We start from the raw sequence: 20,659 nt of genomic DNA, 5'->3' as shown, positions 1-20,659 counted from the left end.
TCCAATGCCCATTTCGTGAACTGGGGAGTCAAACTGCCTTGTTTCATGAACTGTGCAAGTCGGCTGCCCATTTCAAGAAATGGGCAATTTGACTGGCCATTTCATGAAATGGGCAGTTTCAAAAACTGAGTGTAACATATACACACACCCACTTCTTCACTATCATATCATTAGATTTCATAGGTCATTGACAGTTAAAAGTTAAAAAATTTCCTCCATTTTTAAAGAATTAAATCACAGAGTTTAAATTTATGACAATCCGTAACACCAGCAGTAAGTACAATTCATAGGCACAGGTATTCAGCAAACACATTTAGAAAACTACTTTCCACATTCTGAATTATTAAACTAAATGGTTTCCACACGGTCAATGACTATATTGATTATTACTTTGAATCAATTAAAAATAGAAAGGCATGCTGATTTTCGCTGTAAAATTTTATCTACCCTAGCTTAATTTAGCCTTTATAAAGTTCCAGGGAATTTCAAAATATTTGAAATGCAAGGCCTTGGCTTGCTTATTATTGACCATTATTATTTACGGAGTTGGAATCTATTTAAATAATATAAAAATGATTACAAAACCTTCAAAAGAACTTAATTATAGTTATAATTATTAATAATTATGAAAGAAACTGCTCTAGTCGTAGGCAGGTATTTTATATTACTGATGTTACCCTTACCAAGGATATTACTTTCAAATACAAATATGTCAGAGCAGCAGAAACTTAGCATCTGTATATCTTACCTTTGCCACATTCTTTGACGTGAAGATAATTCAAAAATGGTCTGCAATTTTTTAAGAAAACACAAAGCTGTCAATTATGTAGAACTGTATTATTGTTTCTGAAGACAAGCTGTATGTCATTAAAAAACTGTTAGGGGACAAAATAGTGTCACAAAAATATTTTACAAGGCTCTATAAATTCTGACAAAAATAGCCATGATAAAAAATTGTAAGACATTCCTATAAGACTGCACAAAAATATCCTGATAATTGAATACTCAAATCAATTACTGGAATGAAATACTGAGCAGTGTATTATATCAAAATGCTGCATCATAGACACACTGTTTCTGCATTCAGGAGTTCATGAAGACAGACACTAGCCCAACACAAAGAGACCGAAAATTAAATATCTCGCTGCTATTTTGTAATGCAATTTTAAACACCTATACGTACTGGTTCATATTTCAACCCTTCTGAAGCTGCCACCATAGTTTCAGCTAAGTCTAGGACATCTGCACCAATATCTGTTTAAAAACAAAAGTATTATTTTAGTTATTATATACACAACCCAATATTGTAATCAGATATAAATATTAACATTATTTTTTTAAACGTATTCATTCACGGAATCTGAGCGTCGCTGGCTAGGCCAGCATTTATTGCCATCCCTCATTGCCCTCGAGAAGGTGGTGGTGAGCTGCCTTCTTGAACCACTGCAGTCCATGTAGTGTGGTGCACCCAGAGTGCTATTAGAGAAGGATTTCCAGGAGTCTGACCCAAGCAACAGTGAAGGAACGGCTACATAATTCCAAGTCAGGATGATGTGCGACTTGGAGGGGAACTTGCAGCTGGTGGAGTTCCCATACATCTGCTGCCCTTGTCCTTCTAGATGGTAGTGGTCGTGGGTTTGGAAGGTGCTGTCTGAGGAGCCTTGGTGAGCAGTTGCAATGTATCTTGTAGATGGTACACACTGCTGCCACTGTGTTGATAGTGCAGGGAGTGAATGTTTAGGATGGTGGATGATTTGCCAATCAAGCTTTGTCCTGTATGGTATCGAGCTTCTTGAGTATTGTTGGATCTGCACTCATCCACGCAAGTGGAGGATATTCCATCACGCTCCTGACTTGTGCCTTGCAGGTGGTGGACAGGCTTTGGGGAGGCAGGTGGTGAGTTACTCTCCGCAGAATTCCCAACCTTTGACCTGCTCTTTTGGCCAAAGTATTTACATGGCTAGTCCAGTTCAGTTTCTGGTCAATGGTAACCCTGAGGATGTTGGTAGTGGGTGATTCAGTGATGTTAATGCCATTGAATGTCATGGGAAGATGGTTAGTTTCTCTCTTGTTGGAGATGGTCATTGCCTGGCACTTGTGTGGCGTGAATCTTACTTGCCACTCATCAGCCCAATTCAGAGTATTGTCCAGGTCTTGCTGCATATGGCCAAGGACTGCTTCAGTATCTGAGCAGTCATGAATGGTGCTGAACATTGTGCGGTCATCAGTGAACATCCCCACTTCTGACCTTATGGTGGAGGGAAGGTCATTGATGAAGCAGTTGAGGATGGTTGGGGCTAGGAAACTACCCTTAGGAACTCCTGCAGTGATGTCCTGGAGCTGAGATGACCAGCCTCCAACAAACAAACATCTTCCTTTGTGCTAGGTATGACTCCACCCAGTGGAGAGTTTTCCCCGATTCACATTGGCTTCACTTTTACTAGGGCTCCTTGATTCCACACACACTGAAATGCTGTCATGATAAGTCACTCTCAAATCAAGAGTTCATCTTTTTTGCCCACGTTTGGACCAAGGCTGTAACGAGGTCAGGAACTGAGCGGCCCTGGCAGAACCCAAACTGAGCGTCAGTGAGCAGGTTATTGCTGACTAAGTGCTTCTTGATAGCACTGTCAATGACACCTTCCATCACTTTGCTGATGAATGAGAGTGGACTGATGGGGCAGTAATTGGCTGGGTTGGATTTGTCCTGCTTTTTGTGGACAGGACATAGCTGGGCAATTTTCCACAATGCCAGATAGATGCCAGTGTTGCAGCTGTACTGGGACAGCTTGACTAGGGGTGTAGCCAGTTCTGCAGTTAGTACTAATTGCCAGAAAGTTTTTGGGGTCCATAAATTTTGTAGTATCCAGTGCCTTCAGCTGTTTCTTGGTATCACGTGCAGTGAATCATATTGGTTGAAGACTAGCATCTATGATGCTGGGGACCTCAGGAGGATGCCAAGATGGATCATCCACTCGGCACTTCTGGCTAAAGATGGTTGCAAATTCTTCAGCCTTACCTTTTACATTGATGTGCTGGTTTTTCCCCATCACTGAGGGCGGGGTTGTGGAGCCTCCTCCTCCTGTTAGTTGTTTAATTGTTCACCACCATTCACGACTGGATGTGGCAGGACTTCGGAGCTTAGATGTAATCTGTTGGTTGTGGGATTACTTATCTGCCTATCGCATGCTGCTTCCATTCTTTGGCATGCAAATAGTCCTGTGTTATGGCTTCACCAGGTTGACACCTCATTTTTAGGTATGCCTGGTGCTGCTCCTGGCAAGCCCTCCTGTACTCTTCACTGAACCAGGGTTGATCCCCAGCTTGATGGTACTGGTAGAGTGGGTATATACTGGGCCATGAAAACAATTCTGCTGCTGCTGCTCCTGCTAATGCCCACAGCACCTTGTGGATGCCCAGTTTTGAGTTGCGAGGTCTATTTGAAATCTATCCCATATAGCATGGTGGTGGTGCCAAACAACACGATACTGGGTATTTTCAACATGAAGGCAGGATTTGGTCTCTGCAAGGACTGCGCAGTGGTAACTCCTATCAATACTGTCATGAACAGATGCATCTGTGACAGGTAAATTGGTGAGGACAAGGTCAAAAATATTTTTTCCCTCTTGTTGGTTCCTTCACCACCTGTTGCAGACCCAGTCTTTTAGGGCGTGGCTAGCTCGGTCAGTAGTGGTGCTACCGAGCCACTCTTGGTGATGGAAATCCCCGACAGAGAGTACATTCTGTGCCCTTGCCACCCTCAGTAATTACAATTGGTGTTCAATATGGAGGAGCACTGATTTTATCAGCTGGGGGGGTGGGGGCAGCAGTAAATGGTCATCAGCAGGTTTCCTTCACTGGGTTTGACCAGATGCCATGTGATTTCTGAACTAAGTTCCTGGTTTAATTATAAATAGTTATAATGGAGCACAATATTTTAATGTGCTTGATGTCCTGAACACTGCAGCTTTGTTTGTACATTGTTAAAAGGTCTAGTGTTCATTTTTGGAAAATTATTGAGCTATGGGGTAGGATTTTACATTTTGGTTCAGGATCCCAAAGTCAGGATTAAACGTGGGTCCTGACCCCGCAGGGTGTTGGGAGCAGGCACCTGACATGGATTTTGCCTGCATGGGCTAATTAATGGCATGCTCATCGTCCAATTAAAGGTGATGGGTGGACTCTTGAAACTGGACAGCCAAAAGGAGGCCTGGCAACTGCAGCTGTGGCTAGGCCGGGGAGAGTCAAGCCTCAGTCTTCCTGGAGCCCTGGTTCTCCCCCCCACCCCTGCCTGGGAGGCTGTCTCCAGTCAGCTACCGTGCAGCCGATGCTGCAGGACACCTGCAGGTCCAGTCAGCCTCTGATCAATGACCTTAATTGGCCTGCTAATTACCTTAACTAACTTTCCACCATTTGCAAGTGGATAGCCAATCCACCCCCAATCCAGCCTTCCTCAAAATGACTCGGGCACAGGATGGTGCCGGCGATTATTAATGTACATTAAAAAGTGCAGCAACCTTATTACTGAACCCTGGGTAACATCGCTGTATTCCTCCCTCTAGTCTGAAAGAGAGACATTCCCCACAATTCTGTTTACTATCCTTTAGCTAATTTTGTGGAGGAGGTCTTGTGGCACAGTGGGTAATGTCCCTGCCTCTGAGCCAGAACCTCTGGGTTCAAGTCCTACTCCAAGACTGATGGCCAAGGGAAGTGAGCTCATAATGTGGCCAAAAAGGTTAAGTACTAACCTAAAAATCCTTCAACATATGCCAATGGCATATGGTAGAGCAGGAGAGATTCCTGATCAGCCATATAATGGAAAGAGCCTCTACCATAACTATTCATAGCTCTGGACTATAACACAGATGTAAAAGTGCATGTTGCCATGGCAACCCAGACTCCTCTTGGGTGGGGGGAGGTGGATGGCTGGTGTGGATCAGATTGGTGCTAACAGCATGGGGTTTGATCCCTGTTCTGGCTGGAGGTGGTCACGGCACTGTGGGTTGAACTTGTCTCTGGTCAGAGAAGCAGCAGCAGCCTATTTTGTACCAATGCTGCTATTGCCCCTTTTAATGCATGGGTTTCAATTTTCCCAACAAGCCTAATAAGTGGTACTTTATTAAATGCCTTTTGGAAGTCCATATACACATCAACTGTATTGTCTCATCCAACCTCTCTGTTACCTCATTTCACTAACTTGATTGAGTTTTTAAACAAGATTTCCCTTTGACATATCTGTGTTGGCTCTCCCCTATAAGTCAATGCTGATCGAATGGCTGTTAACTTTTTTTGAATTCTTGTTTCCAAAGGCTTCCCCACCACCAATATTAAACTGACTGACGTATAATTGCCAGGTTTAGCCATCCCGAGGCATTCTCTAGGCATCACCCCTGTATTTCAGGAAGAATGAAAGATTGTGGCCAGCATCCCTACAAATTCTACCCTTACTTCCTTCAGCAATCAAGGATGCAATACCACTGAACCAAGTGACTTATCTGCTTTCAATGCTGCCAGCTTTCTGGCACTTAACTTTATTTCTATCACATCCAGTATCCTAACAACCTTCCTATTTACCGTGGTTTGGCAAAGTTCTCTTTCTTAGTAAACATTGATGCAAAGTACTCATTTAGTACTTCAAGCATGACTTTTGAAATCACACCCACCTTTCAAATTTTCTTAAATTACATGCCTTTTCATTCTTCCTTAGAGCAGAAAGCACCATCCAAGATGCACTGTTCAGGGACTCTTCAACAGCAGCTCCCAAACCCACAAGCTCTACCACCAAGAACAACAATGGCAGCAGGCACCATTGGGAACAATACCATCTCCAAATCATACTTTATTTGGCATACATTAGCATTCCTTCACCATCGTTGGGTCAGCATCCTGGAATTCTCCATCTTACAGGATTGAACATATCATGGCTCTCACTTTGCACATTCTGGTATTTTACAGCTCCAAGGCACGATTTAAGCTTCAATCCACTACACCGTTGCCCATACATAAGAAAATAAAACCCACCTATGACATACAGATGGTAAATTTATATAAATTATTTTAATCTGTTTAACAGTTAGACCTCCAATCTATAAAATCAGTGAAATATGCAAGTTACATATCTTTACCATCAGTGCACAAATATTGTTTTTCTGGGTGAATATGAAACCATTATACTATGAGACATCTGTTAGAAAACCACAGAAACTGGACCCTGTAGTGCTGAAATTGGAATTACACCTACCTTTCAAATTTTAAGCAACATTGAAAGCACTGTACTTTCTTTAAATTTCTAATGAGCAAAACTTTATCCTATTACTTGATTTTGCTTTGACACTTGAGGCCATTGAGCAGAATTTCATGCATGGTTTTCTATGAACATGCACTGAGTTATGCTTTTCCCCATTTAGTGGTGTGTGAGTGGAAAGCAAGGCTGTGCAATTTGTTACACAGCTAAAAACGTAACCTGCACTGCTTGCTGCAGGTAACTGGGACAGATCAATATAATTTAATGGTTACTGCAGTTAAAATGTTTCTATATTTTGCTTTTCTTCTCCATTAATCCAGTACTCCACAGAGCATTACTCGAATTTTCTGGAGTATGCCGTTTATACGAGTACAGACCCATACACAAGACCAACAGGTTGTAATGGCGAATGCTCCAATGTCAGACATTTAAAACAAAATCAGAATACAACTGTAGTGTTGTCATCATACAAGCTATTTTGCATTCACAAGTTATTTAAGATAATTAATTAGGATTACACCAATGAACGCAAGTTGTGAAAATATTGACAATGGTAAGTACTTACAATGACATTTCATTGAAACTGTAATATCTAAATTGATTCGCAGTTTGCTGCAAGATAAAAGAAGCATTTAGAATTATTGCACCAATAAAATTGTCATCATCTTCAAAAATCAAATAACCCTTCTGTAGCTTTCTTCTTAAAGAACCCCATTAGCTGAGCAATGCCACAGAAGATCCACCAATAAATATTAATAATCTTGTATTTGTAAGAAGGGAACGATGTATGATTGCCAATTATTTCCGGGAATGCTGATTGACCTAAGTTAGCCATATCAAATTAAATTGGTCATACAGTCAGCAAAGACAATATCTCAGAACGAAAAACAGGGACCAGCATTATAAACCTCAATTTCACATTCAGTCTCTTAGTCTGCCTAGAAGCCTATTTAAAAAATGGTTGATTCTATGTATCAGCTCTGTCCAAATCCTCCATGATGCCAGCCATCCAACTTCAAAGTCTTCACTGCCTCTCTGCTCATTTTGGGCTTTGTCTGGGTACCACCAAAATTCTCCAAACCCCAGCTTCACTTTCAGGGTCAGCAGAATGTTCAACGCATTGCAGCTTGCTGCTACGCTACAACAGGGCTGAATGCTTTAATGGCAATCATATAGTCACTCTTAGTGGGAACTGACTTTCCAAAGGCTGGTTACTTCTTAATAAGAAAAACCAAAAGCAGCAATACTAGTGTTTTGCAATTTCAGTGGATCTGCTGGTCAATTCCCACCCCGAGTCAGCTGTGTGGTCACTTAAAACTTACACTCCCCAATACTGCGGCATTAAAAGGTGCCACAGAAAATTGACTGATTCCAGATCTGCATCCTGTGGAGTCACTGAACACTTTTGAATACACAGTTATTGTGGGAAGAGGACACATTAGAGCTCTCAAAAATAAACAAATCAAATAATTACCTGGCAAAATCTTTGTCTACTTCATAATCATACTTCATCCATGTGTCACAATACACAAAAAATTCCATAATGGACAATAGAGCTATGGTGGTAAAGGCAATTATGGAAACTGTAAAGAAATAATTTTCACAGTTAATGCATGTTAACAAATAAAATAAAACTATTTTAAATTTAAAGAACACTAGCTAGGAAGCAAAATTTGAAGTACCCGTTCCGCCACTTGTGGAAGTTTCAATATAACTTTCAGGAATCTTTGGGAAGGCATCAAGCTCCTTCACTAAATTCAGTGCTTTCTTCTTATTTAATCGCCTCATCTTCAAATATACATTCAGGAGCCTTCACTTTCAGCTTCATAAATTGAATCTGCAAACATGTTAAATTCCATTAATGCAATGTTGAAAATAAAGGAATAATATTGTAAATGTTATCTAATGCAGTACAATAAACTTCTGTTTTAAGCTCTACACACAGGGACACTGCATTGTGCTTTTAATTTATATATCGAGTGGAATTGTGAACTGCATGATGCGTTGGCCCGGATTTTACAATAGTAATGATGGTGAAACTATTAGCTTTCACATCATTACTTCTTTGAAACTGACAGCAACTTCTAGAGCCTGCATGTGTGCAGTTAAACACAGAAATCCAGAAGCTGTTGTCAGTGATTCTACACTTCCCTAGAGAGTGCATTATTGAAGTCTGCCCAGACTGCAATCAAGTAGAAATCACTGAACTGATGAGAACTTTCCCTTTACAGTATTATAGTCTCGATGTAAAAACCCTGAAAAAGTTACATATAGTTGAATGAGGTGTAACTAGGTTTTCAATGGCGTACTAAGTTCATAATTACTACTGAACAGCCTCACTGCCCTGAAAAACAAATTTTCAATTTGTGGAATATCAAATTTCTCCATGATAAAAAAGTACACATTTTTAAAATAATTTAAGTTTTAAGCTTTTTCAGCTTCTACCTTAATCCCATGTGTATGCCCCAATCATGTACTTTGCTCTCTGTAAAATTTATAAAAAGTGATGGATAATCAGTGAATTTTATTGCCCGGTTGGCTGTCTATGAGAGTACTTCAATGTAATTGGCTGCTTACCATGCTTGATGACATCACTGTTGCTATATGCCTGGAAACCCCTTGACCCGGCACCAGAATCAAACAACAATATGAAAGAGGAACTCATGCCACAGAGATCACTAGATTTTTTGTGCAAAGCTTTTATTTTTTTGAGGTCAGCGGCGATTGCTGTTGCTTCTCCACTGATTGCAAAGTCTGGGCCATTGCTTTATACTAAATATCACTCATCTATTGGTTTTACTCATTAACATCAAAAGGCACAGGTTACTGCCACCTTAAAATGGGTGAAAATGTTTATATTTTAAATTCTAAGGCTTAAATGCACAAGTATGATTTAAAAACATTAATTTTAGGCAATAAGCTAAAGCCTATTGTGACCACGAACATGATGCAATGTGCAACGGCAATGATATTTGGATAAAGAGACAATTTTCCTCCAACTGCAATTAATATTTGCATAATAAAACAGAAATCTACTTTTTTTAAACTAAGACTGAAAATCTGAAACAAAAATTGCTGGAATTACATAACCAGTCAGTCAGCATCTGTAAAGACAGGTTTTGATGTTTAAGAGTGTATCTTACAAAAATTCTAACAACAGAAAACAAATGTGTTAACCCAGGTAACAAGAACTGCTCACAATGCCTACTTGGCACTGCACAGCGAATCTCATAGGCAAAATTCCTCCACAACATAGCAATGAACAATTAAACCAATGATTCTAAATAAAACCCTTAGTTACTCATACTTCCCTTTACTGCATTCTATATTCCTTTAAAACACAATGTACGTATGGCCTATTCTTGGTTTGATATCCCAAGGCTCAATTAATGAGAAATTTCCCAACCCCAAATCTTTCACTTCAAAGTCACCAGACTTCATCCCACCCTCCTCCCTCCAGTTTCAGCAGGGAGCTCCTCTAACTATATTTGTTAATCAAATTTATATACAAATTTTATTTTCTCTTCAGTTTATATATTCTTGTTCCAAATAGTAACCCAAAGTTGCAGATGTTGCTGTTTCTTTTCCTATGGCCACTCCTGGCTCTTTGCTCCAGTCTGTGCCTGGGCCTGTCCTCCTTACAGCAACCTAGTCTGAAGCCTTGGAGTTTTACTCTCCATTCTCCCAACCTATCTAGCTTTTGACTCCATTCCACTGCTTGTTCAGTTCTCACTCTCATATTGTTCCAGTTTACACTACTCCATTCTTTTGACTACTCCTGGTCCTCAACTACATTTTCTATACTTTGCTCCTGGGTTCCATCCTGAACCTTGCTACTCCAGGTTATCTGTGCTGTATTCCGAGCTGCCATCTACCGGTCCGTTCTATCCTGAAATTCCACTTCCTTTTCTGCCACTTGCGGTCCTCTATTCCAGGGACCCATCCTGAAATATAGGCTTAGACATTCCTGAAAACCTTCCAGAGTGTTCACTTTCACTCTAGTGTACTATTCCTCTCCCCCATTGCCTATCAACTGCTCCCTTTGCTCTGCACCCTGATCATGTCATCTATTGGGAGTTGGATTTTCCCTATGGGCTTCTGAACCCGTCCATCATGCTCCAATGAGGAGTCAGAAGCCCACAGTTTATAGGAAACAGTCATTCAATGCGACTTTGCTCAGAACGGAAAATTAATGACCATGGAATGAGCTCGCTACCTTTAAGATGCTGAGGTTGGAGCCAGAGGCCTTGCACGTTGAAAGTAGGGTGGAGGGTGCGGAGAACCCATCTTCAGAGTGACCTGCTGCTGCTGCTGTTGCACCTGGGCAGGGAGGGAAGTCCTCCAAGCCTACCTGGAGTACTGTAACCCCTGGTCTGCTGCCAGAAGGCCACCACGAGGCAGCTAAACTAGCTCCTATCTCCACCAGGAATTGGAAAACTCCAGCCTCCCTCTGTTGCAGGCACCCCTCCCCAGAAAAGTGACCCAGGGACGGAATGGAGCTGGGAAACCAGAATGGAGAGAAGCATTGCTAGTTTTAGCACCTGCCCACCTCCGTTGCTGGCTGGGGCTGAAAATCAAGTCCCAGGTTTTACAAAAGCTCCCAAAATGTGTGTTGTCCCACCTCCCCAGAACTATTCATTGCTTTCCTTCCCATTGTGGTCATTGTCTCCTCTTTCCTTCGACAAAGGTAACTCACCATCACATTGTCCAGTATATACTGCTTCTCATAATATGGGATAACCTACACGTCATCAAATATAACACAAATAAATTGATTACATCTGTAAAGGAACATGTTTTACAGTAGTTTATAGAAACAAACATAACACAAAATTTACTCAATAAGCATAGCAAGAATCAGAAGCTGCATTTACACTACAACTGAAGCACTTGTGCCAAGTAGGTTCAATTCACACTGATACTAAAACTTTAGTTGCCTATGTGGAGTCAGAGATCAAGGAAAAAAAAAATCAGAAACAAAATAGATTGAAACATGACAGACACAGAGAAAGAACTGCATAGGGGGAAAGTAAGAGGATAAAAAGGTCAATTTTTTTGGTTTAGTGGCAAAGTAACAGAAGGTCAACTAATTATGGTAAAATATAAATACCAATTAACATTAGAAGCAGATAGCACTGATCAAATTCAAGCTCTCACTTTTCAACCGAGCTTTGGTTAGTTTCAGCTATTTATTCCTGCGCCATCTTTCCATTCAATTGAGGTTCAAAGTTGAAGCAGGATCTCAGGTAAACCTCAGCACATGTTCCTTTACAGATGTAATCAATTTATTTGCAAGTTGGATGGGAAAGCTATGCATTTGGAGAAATTTCATGGACATCACCAAAGTAAATATTGGCATCACCAACAACATAAACAATAGCTATGTAAAACATTTTACAAAAAAATAGTACAAGGGATATTTGTGGGAATCATTTAACTTCATGTTTGCATCCATTAATAGCTTTAAGCAGCCTGCTTTAATATTCAACTAGTTAAGTAATGGTAGTTTGGAGTAGCTTCAAAGCTGGAGGAGCTGGGCTGAGTTGTGGGGGTAGCAGTGGGGCTGGATATATGCATGAGTTAACAAATTAGATGCATAGAACAACAAACTGTGAACCTCATACATTAAAAAAAAAGCCACTCAAGAAATGGAGCACCAACACAAACGTTCAAACTGCAAAAGATGCAAGGAATCAGCATTGGCAACATGACTACGTAAAAAGAATTCACATGTTGCACAATCCTGGTTTATCCCAATTTCAGAACAGCACTTCCTGCTAGTGTGATAATTCACTACCTACAACATCAAATTCAATTCCTTAAAGCTAGGTTAATTTATACTTAGTCAAGTTATGTGATTAAAGTGAAAAAGAAATCTAACACCAAGTGGCAGTGGAATGTGTTGGATAGCTTTGAATGGAGTGGCATTCAATCTACCAATAAGAATTCGACATGAAACCTACTTAATACATGTTTGGACTTGTAGTTACACTATCAGTTATCCAATTGACTCAAAGTTTCAACTGTTTAATTGGTATTTGTAGCGTGATTTCTGATTGGTTCAGTGCTTGTACTATTTCTCATTAGTATCAAAAATTCTTAAACAATCCCTCAGGTACGAGGGGGAAAAAATCCCTTTTACAATCATGGCAGTTCCTTAGTTCCCACCATCAAGTTCTCATCTACTGCTAATTTCTCTCCCAATCCCCTTTCTCTAGTGAAACTTGCTTCAGGGCTGAAAGTGGTCCTCCATCTGTCACTCTGCCATGGAGCTCAGTCTGTTCCAAGCCTCCTAAATGTTAGCTTCCTACCAGCAGTCTTGACTATCACTGCTGCTCACTCCCCAAGTCTCCTACTTGTTAATGAACTCCAGGCCATTTACACATGTTTGTTCCCTCATTCCCACCTTCACTTCACTCTCCCAGTGACACATTGACACTTGGGTCTACAAAAAAAGTGTACAACCTCATCGACAACCTGCAAGCAATGACTTAAGAGATACATTAAAGTACAATTAATTGCAGGTTTTCAGTGGTACTGCTCAACTGATATACAGTTTTAGAAGGATAAGTATTACACAATGCCCAAACTTGCATAGTATAGCAGTTCACCAATACCATGGAAAAAGTCTAACAGCAGCTTCTGCCATCGGCATTTACAAGAAAATCTGAAGTTTCTGTCAGAGATACAACATACTATGTAGAGGAGCAGTATAACAGTTCTCGCCAATAGGCTCAGCATTGAAATCATTGTAATGACGTGGACTTGTAATATTTGCACTTGCCCACTAGTAACTCACTTAAAACACTAGAAAAAGTTAGGGATGGTGCATTCACGTGCAAATGAATTTTTAAAACGATGGGACTAGTGACAATTACTACAAAAAACCCTCTCTAGTCCTAAAAAATAATTTTATAAGTGTGGAATCTCTTCCTTCAGAAATTAGCATTGGAGTTTTAAAAAAGTATTTTTTTTTAAAACGTTTTCTTTCTCTTTTACTTCCTTCTTAATTCCATCTGTATTTCTCAACCTTACTTCACTATCTGTACATGATCTAAATCTGGTTCAGACTTGGCAGGATTTAGCGAGGATTCTTCATTATGATTGGTTGAAGAGCCATGCTTTTGCTTTTCCTGCTCAGATATCACAGAACCCCCATAGTGCGTGCCATGCTGAATCAGATACCTGATCAGAGCATGTCTAAACTCTAACTTATCTAAACTCTAACTTGGTTATGTGCTTAAATCCTTGGCTTGAGATAAAACGCTGCCACCAAGTCAACATTTAATTTAGATCATATTTTGATTATAAATTCAGTTTATATTTGCTTTCTTGACTTCATTTTCGACTCAGGACACTCAGGTTGTATTATTTTCTGTTCAGAATTCTGAAAATAATCTTCAGCCAATATTGTGCATAAATATTTTGTCTTCAGATTTATTTGGGATAGTCAGCGGAGAAGGAACGGTGCTTGTTATTTACCTCTCTGACAGCTGCTCGCAGAATTTTCTCAGCCCCAGGGCTCCCATATCCCTGGATAAACTCAAAGTCCAAAAATCTATCCATCTCAGCCTTGAATATGCGCAATGACGGAGCATCTACAGTCCTCTGGCATAGTAAATTCCATAAAAATCATAACCTTCCGAATGAAGAATTCCTCCTCATCTCGCTCTCTTTTTGTCAAACTTTTATCAGACTATTCTCCCCAGTTCTAGATTCTCCAGCTAGGGAATCAGCTTCTTCGCACCTACCCTGTCAAACCCTCTTAGAATTTTACACATTTCAAGATATCATCTCTCATTCTTCTAAATTCCAGAAAGCACATGCTGATTCTGCTCAATTTCTCCTCATGGGATAACACACTCAATCCAGGAATCAAACTGGTGGACCTTCATTTCACTGCCTCTAAGGCAAGTGTATCTCTCCTTAGGTATGGAGACCAAAACTATACACAGTGCTCCAGATGTGAGCTCACTAAAGCCATGTACAATTGAAGCAAGACCTACACATTAACTTTGTGTTTTGTGTACAAGGATACGCAAATCCCTCTATATGCCAACATTTAACACTTTCTTACCATTTAAAAACTATTGTTTTTTCTATTCTTCATAACAAAATGAATAACCTCATGTTTCCCCACATTATACTACATCTGCTGCCTTCTTGCCCACTTACTTAATCTGTCTATATCCCTTTGCAGACTTCTTGTGTCCTCCTCACATATTACTTTCCCACTTAGCTTTGTATTATCAGCAAACTTGGCAACATTACATTCATTCTCTTCATCTCAGTCATTAATGTAGATTGTAAATAGCTGAGTCTCCAGCACTGATCCTTGCGGCACTCCACTAGTAACAGCCTGCCAACCTGAAAATGACTGATTATTTAACCAATCTTTTATTCAGGCTATTATATTACCCCCAACCCCATGAGCCCTTATCTTGTGCAACAACCTTTTGTGTGGCACCTTACTGAATGTCTTTTGAGCATCCAAGTATGCATCCCTTGGTTCCCCAGCTAGTTACACTCTCAAAAAACTAACAGATTTATTAATACAACTTCTCTTTCATAATACCATGCTGACTCTGCCTACTGGAATGGTTTTCTAATTACCTGATTATTAGCTCCTTAATAATGGAGTCCAGAATTCTTGCCCTGCAACGGAGGTCTGCACACCTCTTGGATCTTGATTCACATGGAAATACCTCGATCGTACATCATCTAATGCTCTACCCTTCAAACAGCTCCTGCACTTTGTTCAATCTCCACAGCTGTCTCCCAACTTGGATGAAAGTTAGTCTATGCTCCATGATGATTCCACCTAACCAACATCAGCTTTACCCTACCAAGGCATTAACTCTGGCCTCTCTCCTATTGTCTCCTCTCTATTTCCTGTTTACTATCAGAATATGTATATCCTAATAATTGCTATGTAACCAAGAAATAAGCAACCTGAGTTTTTCCCTTGTGCTTTCATGTGCACATTTTGGCTGCCATCCCAGATCTGAGCCTAGCACTTCTATTCCATTTCTTTTTACTTTTTTAATTTACCATTCCAAGACTCCTTTCACCTGTCATGGTGCCTCCTTTCATTTCTCCCCTTTCAGGTACTCTGCTTTCCAAATCCCTACCCCAGACTTTCAATATTCCTTTCAATACTCCTAGTCACTGCCTCCTTACGAACAGGAGCCATGACAGCCCCATCCTACTCTCTTGCTCATCTTCCCACCCACCACACTTGCTGGAGGTTAATCCTGGCCACATTCTTCCTATCTCTTCTTAGTGTTGACTCTGTGGACCCTGCTAGTGGACCAGCTCTCACCACCCTTCTCTGCACCTCCCTCCAGAACGTCTGTTCGCTTGTGAACAAGGCCCTTGCCATATAAGAGTTCCTTGTGGCTGACTGAATTGACATCATGGCCTTGACAAATACCCAGCATTGGAGTGATGACCAATGAGCCCTCTAATTTTTTTTAGCCTGTTCATTTAAATGCATGTGCAATGGCTTCTCTTCCCACTCCTAAAAGTTATCTCTGGTGTGCGCCAAGGATCTATCTTTGGCCCCCTCTATTTCTCATCTATATACTGTCCCTAGGTAACATGATGCACAACTTTAATTTCCACACTTCTGCCAATGACACCCAGCTTTACCTCTTCAATTCTCTCAACCTCTCCACTGCCTCTATATTGTCAGACTGCTGGTCTGACATTCTTCCAACTAAACATTGCAAAGCCATTGCCTGCAGTAACCACATTTCAGTCCCTGCCACAAACTCTGTTCCCTAACCACCAACTCCACCCTTCTCCCTGGCATCAGTCCAAGTCTGGACCAGGCTATTCTCAACCTTGGTGTCAAACTTGACCCCGAGATGAGTTACCGACCACATATTTGCCCCATCACTAAGACCCCTCCCATTTTCACCTACTTATCATTTGACTCCACTCTCCCGCAGTTCAGCTGTTATTGAATCCCTCATTCGTGCTTTTGTTACCCCTGGACTTGACTATTTTAATGCATGTCTGGTCAGCAACCCCATTCTACTCTGTGTAAACCGGAGGTCATTAAAAAACTCTGCTGCCCGCAATCAAACGCACAACAAGTTCTGTCCAACCATCAACCCTGTGCTTGTTAGCCTAAGTTGGCTCCCAAGTAAGCAAAGGCTCAATTTTTTAATTCTCATCCTTGTTTTCAAATCTCTCCATGGCTTTGTCTCTCCCCATCTCTAATCTCCTCCAACACTCAAATGTCTGCACTCCTGCAATTCTGGCCTCTTGAGCATCCCTGATTTTAACCACTCCACAATTGGCAGCTTCCAAGGCCCTACGCTCTGGAAATTCCCTCCCTAAAACTCTCTGCCTCTCTTCCCTCAATATGCTTCTTTAAACCTACCTCTGACCAAGCATCTGCCCTCATATCTCCTTATGATGCTTGTTGTCAAATTTTGTATGATAACAACCCTGTGAAATGTCTTGAGGGCATATTACTATGTTAAAGCCACTACATAAATACACTTCCTTATAGAGTATAAAACAATTGAAATTTACTACAAATTCTATGCATATTGACATTGCCAGTAATTGTTATATCATAAAGCAAATACATGTTTGAACATTCTTTTTTAATACCAATTCCCTTACACTTTGAACTCTCTGGTCTGAATGGTTCTGTACCAATAAATGCATTTCTCATTAAGTCATCAGGGGAGCAAAAAGCACATCTTTCCACAATGTTCATATTTAGTGAAAAATAGGAAGGTGGAAAAAGGCTTCAAAAAGAGAACTTAAGAGACATAACTAGATTCTATATTGCTTGTGAGGGCCGCCTGCAATTTTAAGAGACCAATAATAGACACGAAAACAGGAATTGTAACAAGATTGTGACAAGTCGGCAATCCCTCCTCCCAATTGTTCAATTATTACCTTGGACTAACTCTCAAAAGAGGAATGAGGAAAATATTAGGGGTGAGAGTTACGATTGAAGAAAAGCGGGACATCACATTTTAACACTCAAATGTGTGTGAGGGGCAGTTTCAGGAACTATTTTCAAGTTCAACGTGTACTAAAATCGAGCAGAAATAAAGAGAGCCTGATGACACCGTGACCTCGACATTCAATAAGCCTTCCCATTGTTTTGCCCGGAGGGAACCAAAACGTTTATGAAGAAAATCTAGGGGAAAATGACTGCGTGTTCATACTTTGGTTTCAGCAAACGTACGAAATGGGCGCTCAAACTGGGTGAGCAAAGACCCCACATGAAAACGAAAGCCCTGTCACGACTCAATAGCACCAGGGAAATGTATATGAATAAAACTAACAAGGGCAATTGCAAGTAATTTAAACATATTTTTGCTTTCGTCTTAATTTAAACATATGGTTGGCTGCTAATTGCTCTGACCTCTTCCTCCACCCCCAGATTTGAAATAACCTCACACCAGGTTAGATTTTATTAAGCATCACCGCTCACTCCGGGGGATGGAGACACTTGCAAGAGTCCTGGGCAGAGAGTGCCAGTGACCAGTGGGGCTGGGGCAGGGGCTGGAAGGGTTCATAAACCCCGCAGTAAGTGTGGATAAAACAGTCGCTGCTACCTGTGCCGCTAGGTCCGTGCCCACAGCTGCCGTCCCTTCTCTCTCTCGCTCTCTCTCACAGGCAGAGCCTATCAGTGGGCGCCATGTATAGCATCCCCGGTTCCTCAGCCTCCAGACTCGCTGAACGGATTCAGGGAGCGCGATCACCTCCTGTCCTTTCACCTCCGACCCCTCCCCCTTTCATAGCTGCTGCTTCCGGGAAGGCGACTTCCGGCCTGAAGCATTCCTGTTTCCATAGGAGCTGGGGACAACTGGACTTTGGACCGGGAGTGAAAATATCCCCCTGCACGGCATCGTCATCAAACTGACACTGAGCCAAAAACAAGGAGACATTAGGGTAGGTGCTTGGTCAAAGAGGTAGGTTTTAAAGAGCGGGTTTCCGCAGCGGATAAGCAGAGACAGAGACTGGTGATATGTTGTGGAGCTGGACTCCACCATGAGAGCTGGTGCTCTTAGTGATGGAAAAGCTATGGGATATGAAACCTGGAAATGGTCATTAATCTATTGGCACGGCCAGGCTCCTGACTTTGTAACTTTTAAGCAAATAGCTCAGATTTTATGGTCAGCATGGAAGGAACAGGTTAACAAAGTAATATTTGCAATTATATGGCAATCACGATCACAGGATGTACCAAAGTGTTTGACAGCCAATGAAGTACTTTTTGAAGTGTAGTCACTATTATAACATGGCAGCCAATTTCTGTACAGCAAACTCCCCCTACACTGACTGTTCAGTACCCCGACAGTGTTTTAAGCAGAGACTTCTGTCATTAGGGATCCGATCCAGCGCGGCACCCTCAACGGGGAATCTGTGATGTGTGAGAGCAGGGAAAGAAACAGACAATCAGATTTATGAATCCTTACTGAGACTAAACCAGGATGTATAAATAAGGTTTAAATCATATACACAAAGCAAAGATTGGGAATGAAAAATGGGATTGAGAGAGAGATATGAAAGAGATGGACAGAAAAAGTTTTTTAAAAATCCAACAGTAATTAACTTCTGAAGGAATGAGACTCCGCAACCTTAAAATTAAATTTTCACTGCCAGAGATGTTGTTAATGAGTATTTATGACTTGTTATGCCATGAAAAATGATTTAAAATTGAATTTGCCAGCGCTAACTTCTTCTGCATTGTATAGTGGGCAACGAATAGGTAAGCACTGCAACTTCACGCACTTATACAAATTTCAATGTTGAGTGTATCAGCAAGGTACAACTATAGCACATTCTGTGGAAGAACAGTGTAACTTGGACCTCTGGATTTTAACTGTGAATGTGTATACTCTGGAGGTTCCTGTCCAATTTACTCCATAATAACGGTGAGCACCATTAGCCTCACTTTTTTTCAGTGCAAAACCCAGGCCAGTAACTTTTATTTCTTTAAAAAGCTCTGTTGTTCTGCTTACTTCTACAGCATTGTAATGGCTTGGATCTCAAAGTAACGTAGAACATAGGTACAGTGGTAGACCATTTAGCCCCTTGAGCCTGTTTCACCATTCAGTGAGATCATTGTGATCTGCAACCCAACTGGATATACCTGCCCTTGCCCCATATTCCTACCTTTGGTTAACAAGAATCTATCAATCGCCTTTTAAATTTAACAATTGATCTGGCATCATTTGCAGAAGAGAGTTCCAAAATTCTACCACCCTTTGTATGTATAGGTATTTCCTTGGCCAGGATTTTGCCCTCATCGGGCGGGGGTGAATGGGAGCGGTTGGGAAGCTGATCGCTGCCCGTGATTGGGCCGCCACTGTGATTTCACACTGGCGGGCCTATTAAGGCTCGCCCAGCCTGATCCACGTGCTGCAGCATTCAGCGCTGCCTGTGTTGGTGGGAGGAGGGACGAGCATGGAAGTTCACTCATGCACGCAGGAAAAGCTGCCTCAGGGAGATGAAAATTTATGAAAATAAAAAGGAAAGAATTTAAAAATGTTAAAAACATGTCCCCTCTTGTGACTCTGTCACATGAGCAGGGACATGTTAGAAATTAGTTTGAAATTTTTAAATTTTTTTTAAATGACGGATCAAAACCTTATCCTGCCCGTGGATGAGGTTTCGCAGAAAATCCAAAGGCCGCTTGGCCTTTTCGTCTGCCCGCGAACCGTAAGGTTGAACAGGCAGCGAAAAATGTAATTCAATCTTTAGATCTTTAATGGCCTTAATAGGCCTGTTAATTGTCAGCAGGCGAACTGCCGACTCCTGTGTGCGCCTGCTGACCGAAATATCGCACGAGTGCGGAATGACGTCTGGACACTCGCCCAACATCATCGCGCATCATTTTACGCTAGTTTGGGTCGTGCCCTCCCGATGAGTGCAATATTCTGGCCCTTGTTTCACTCCAGAAAGGCCTGTCTCTAATTATTAGATCATGCCCCCAGTTCTAGACTTTCCAATCAAATAGTCATTTGGTAGTGCAGAACGTTTTGTCAAAGCTTTTTTCTTGTTGCAAGAATACCAATGTATTTCAGTGTCAGTGCGAAGCTAGGTATGTAGGCCGTACGTCCCAAAGGCTGGAGGATTGTATCGAACAACATGTCACTTCCGTTGTTTGCAACAAGCAAGGTCCGGAGCATATCCATCCAGCCTGTGCTTGCAAAACTCAAAACACAGTGTCCAACATTAGATGTGATTCCGCAATTGGACATTTGGTAAATAATCCTCAGCGTGCTAAAAATTACGTTGACAACCAATTTAAGATTGTCAGTCGGGCTTGCAGTGTGGTGCATTTGCATGTACTGGAAGCTACATATATTGTCTTTAGACTAATAATCCAGAGACCCACGGTAATGGTCTGGAGACCCGGGTTCGAATCCCACCTCA

At 41.3% G+C, this 20,659-nt stretch overlaps 2 protein-coding genes across 4 annotated transcripts in view; one reads left to right on the top strand and one right to left on the bottom strand.

Moving 5' to 3' along the window:
• Window positions 1-17,998, bottom strand: part of ergic2 (ERGIC and golgi 2) — a 72,253-nt gene extending 54,255 nt beyond the window's left edge. For all 3 annotated transcript variants that reach the window (XM_078568125.1, XM_078568126.1, XM_078568127.1), the window contains exons 1-6: window positions 17,833-17,998; window positions 7,927-8,081; window positions 7,719-7,827; window positions 6,810-6,856; window positions 1,184-1,254; window positions 749-789 (exon numbers count right to left, since the gene is read on the bottom strand). In XM_078568125.1, the coding sequence (XP_078424251.1) occupies window positions 749-789; window positions 1,184-1,254; window positions 6,810-6,856; window positions 7,719-7,827; window positions 7,927-8,032 (374 nt within the window). In that variant the 5' untranslated portion in view covers window positions 8,033-8,081; window positions 17,833-17,998. The remainder of the gene's footprint in view (window positions 1-748; window positions 790-1,183; window positions 1,255-6,809; window positions 6,857-7,718; window positions 7,828-7,926; window positions 8,082-17,832) is intronic.
• Window positions 17,999-18,042: 44 nt separating this feature from the next.
• dnajb9a (DnaJ heat shock protein family (Hsp40) member B9a) overlaps window positions 18,043-20,659 on the top strand; it is a 31,190-nt gene continuing 28,573 nt past the window's right edge. Inside the window, exon 1 of the mRNA XM_078568109.1 lies at window positions 18,043-18,169. The gene's annotated coding sequence lies outside the window, so the exon portion shown is untranslated. The remainder of the gene's footprint in view (window positions 18,170-20,659) is intronic.

Source organism: Cetorhinus maximus, chromosome 22, assembly GCF_964194155.1.
Source record: "Cetorhinus maximus chromosome 22, sCetMax3.hap1.1, whole genome shotgun sequence".
NCBI lineage: Eukaryota > Metazoa > Chordata > Chondrichthyes > Lamniformes > Cetorhinidae > Cetorhinus > Cetorhinus maximus.
Note: the sequence above shows the minus strand (reverse complement) of the source record. Positions and strands in the feature narration are given on the sequence as shown.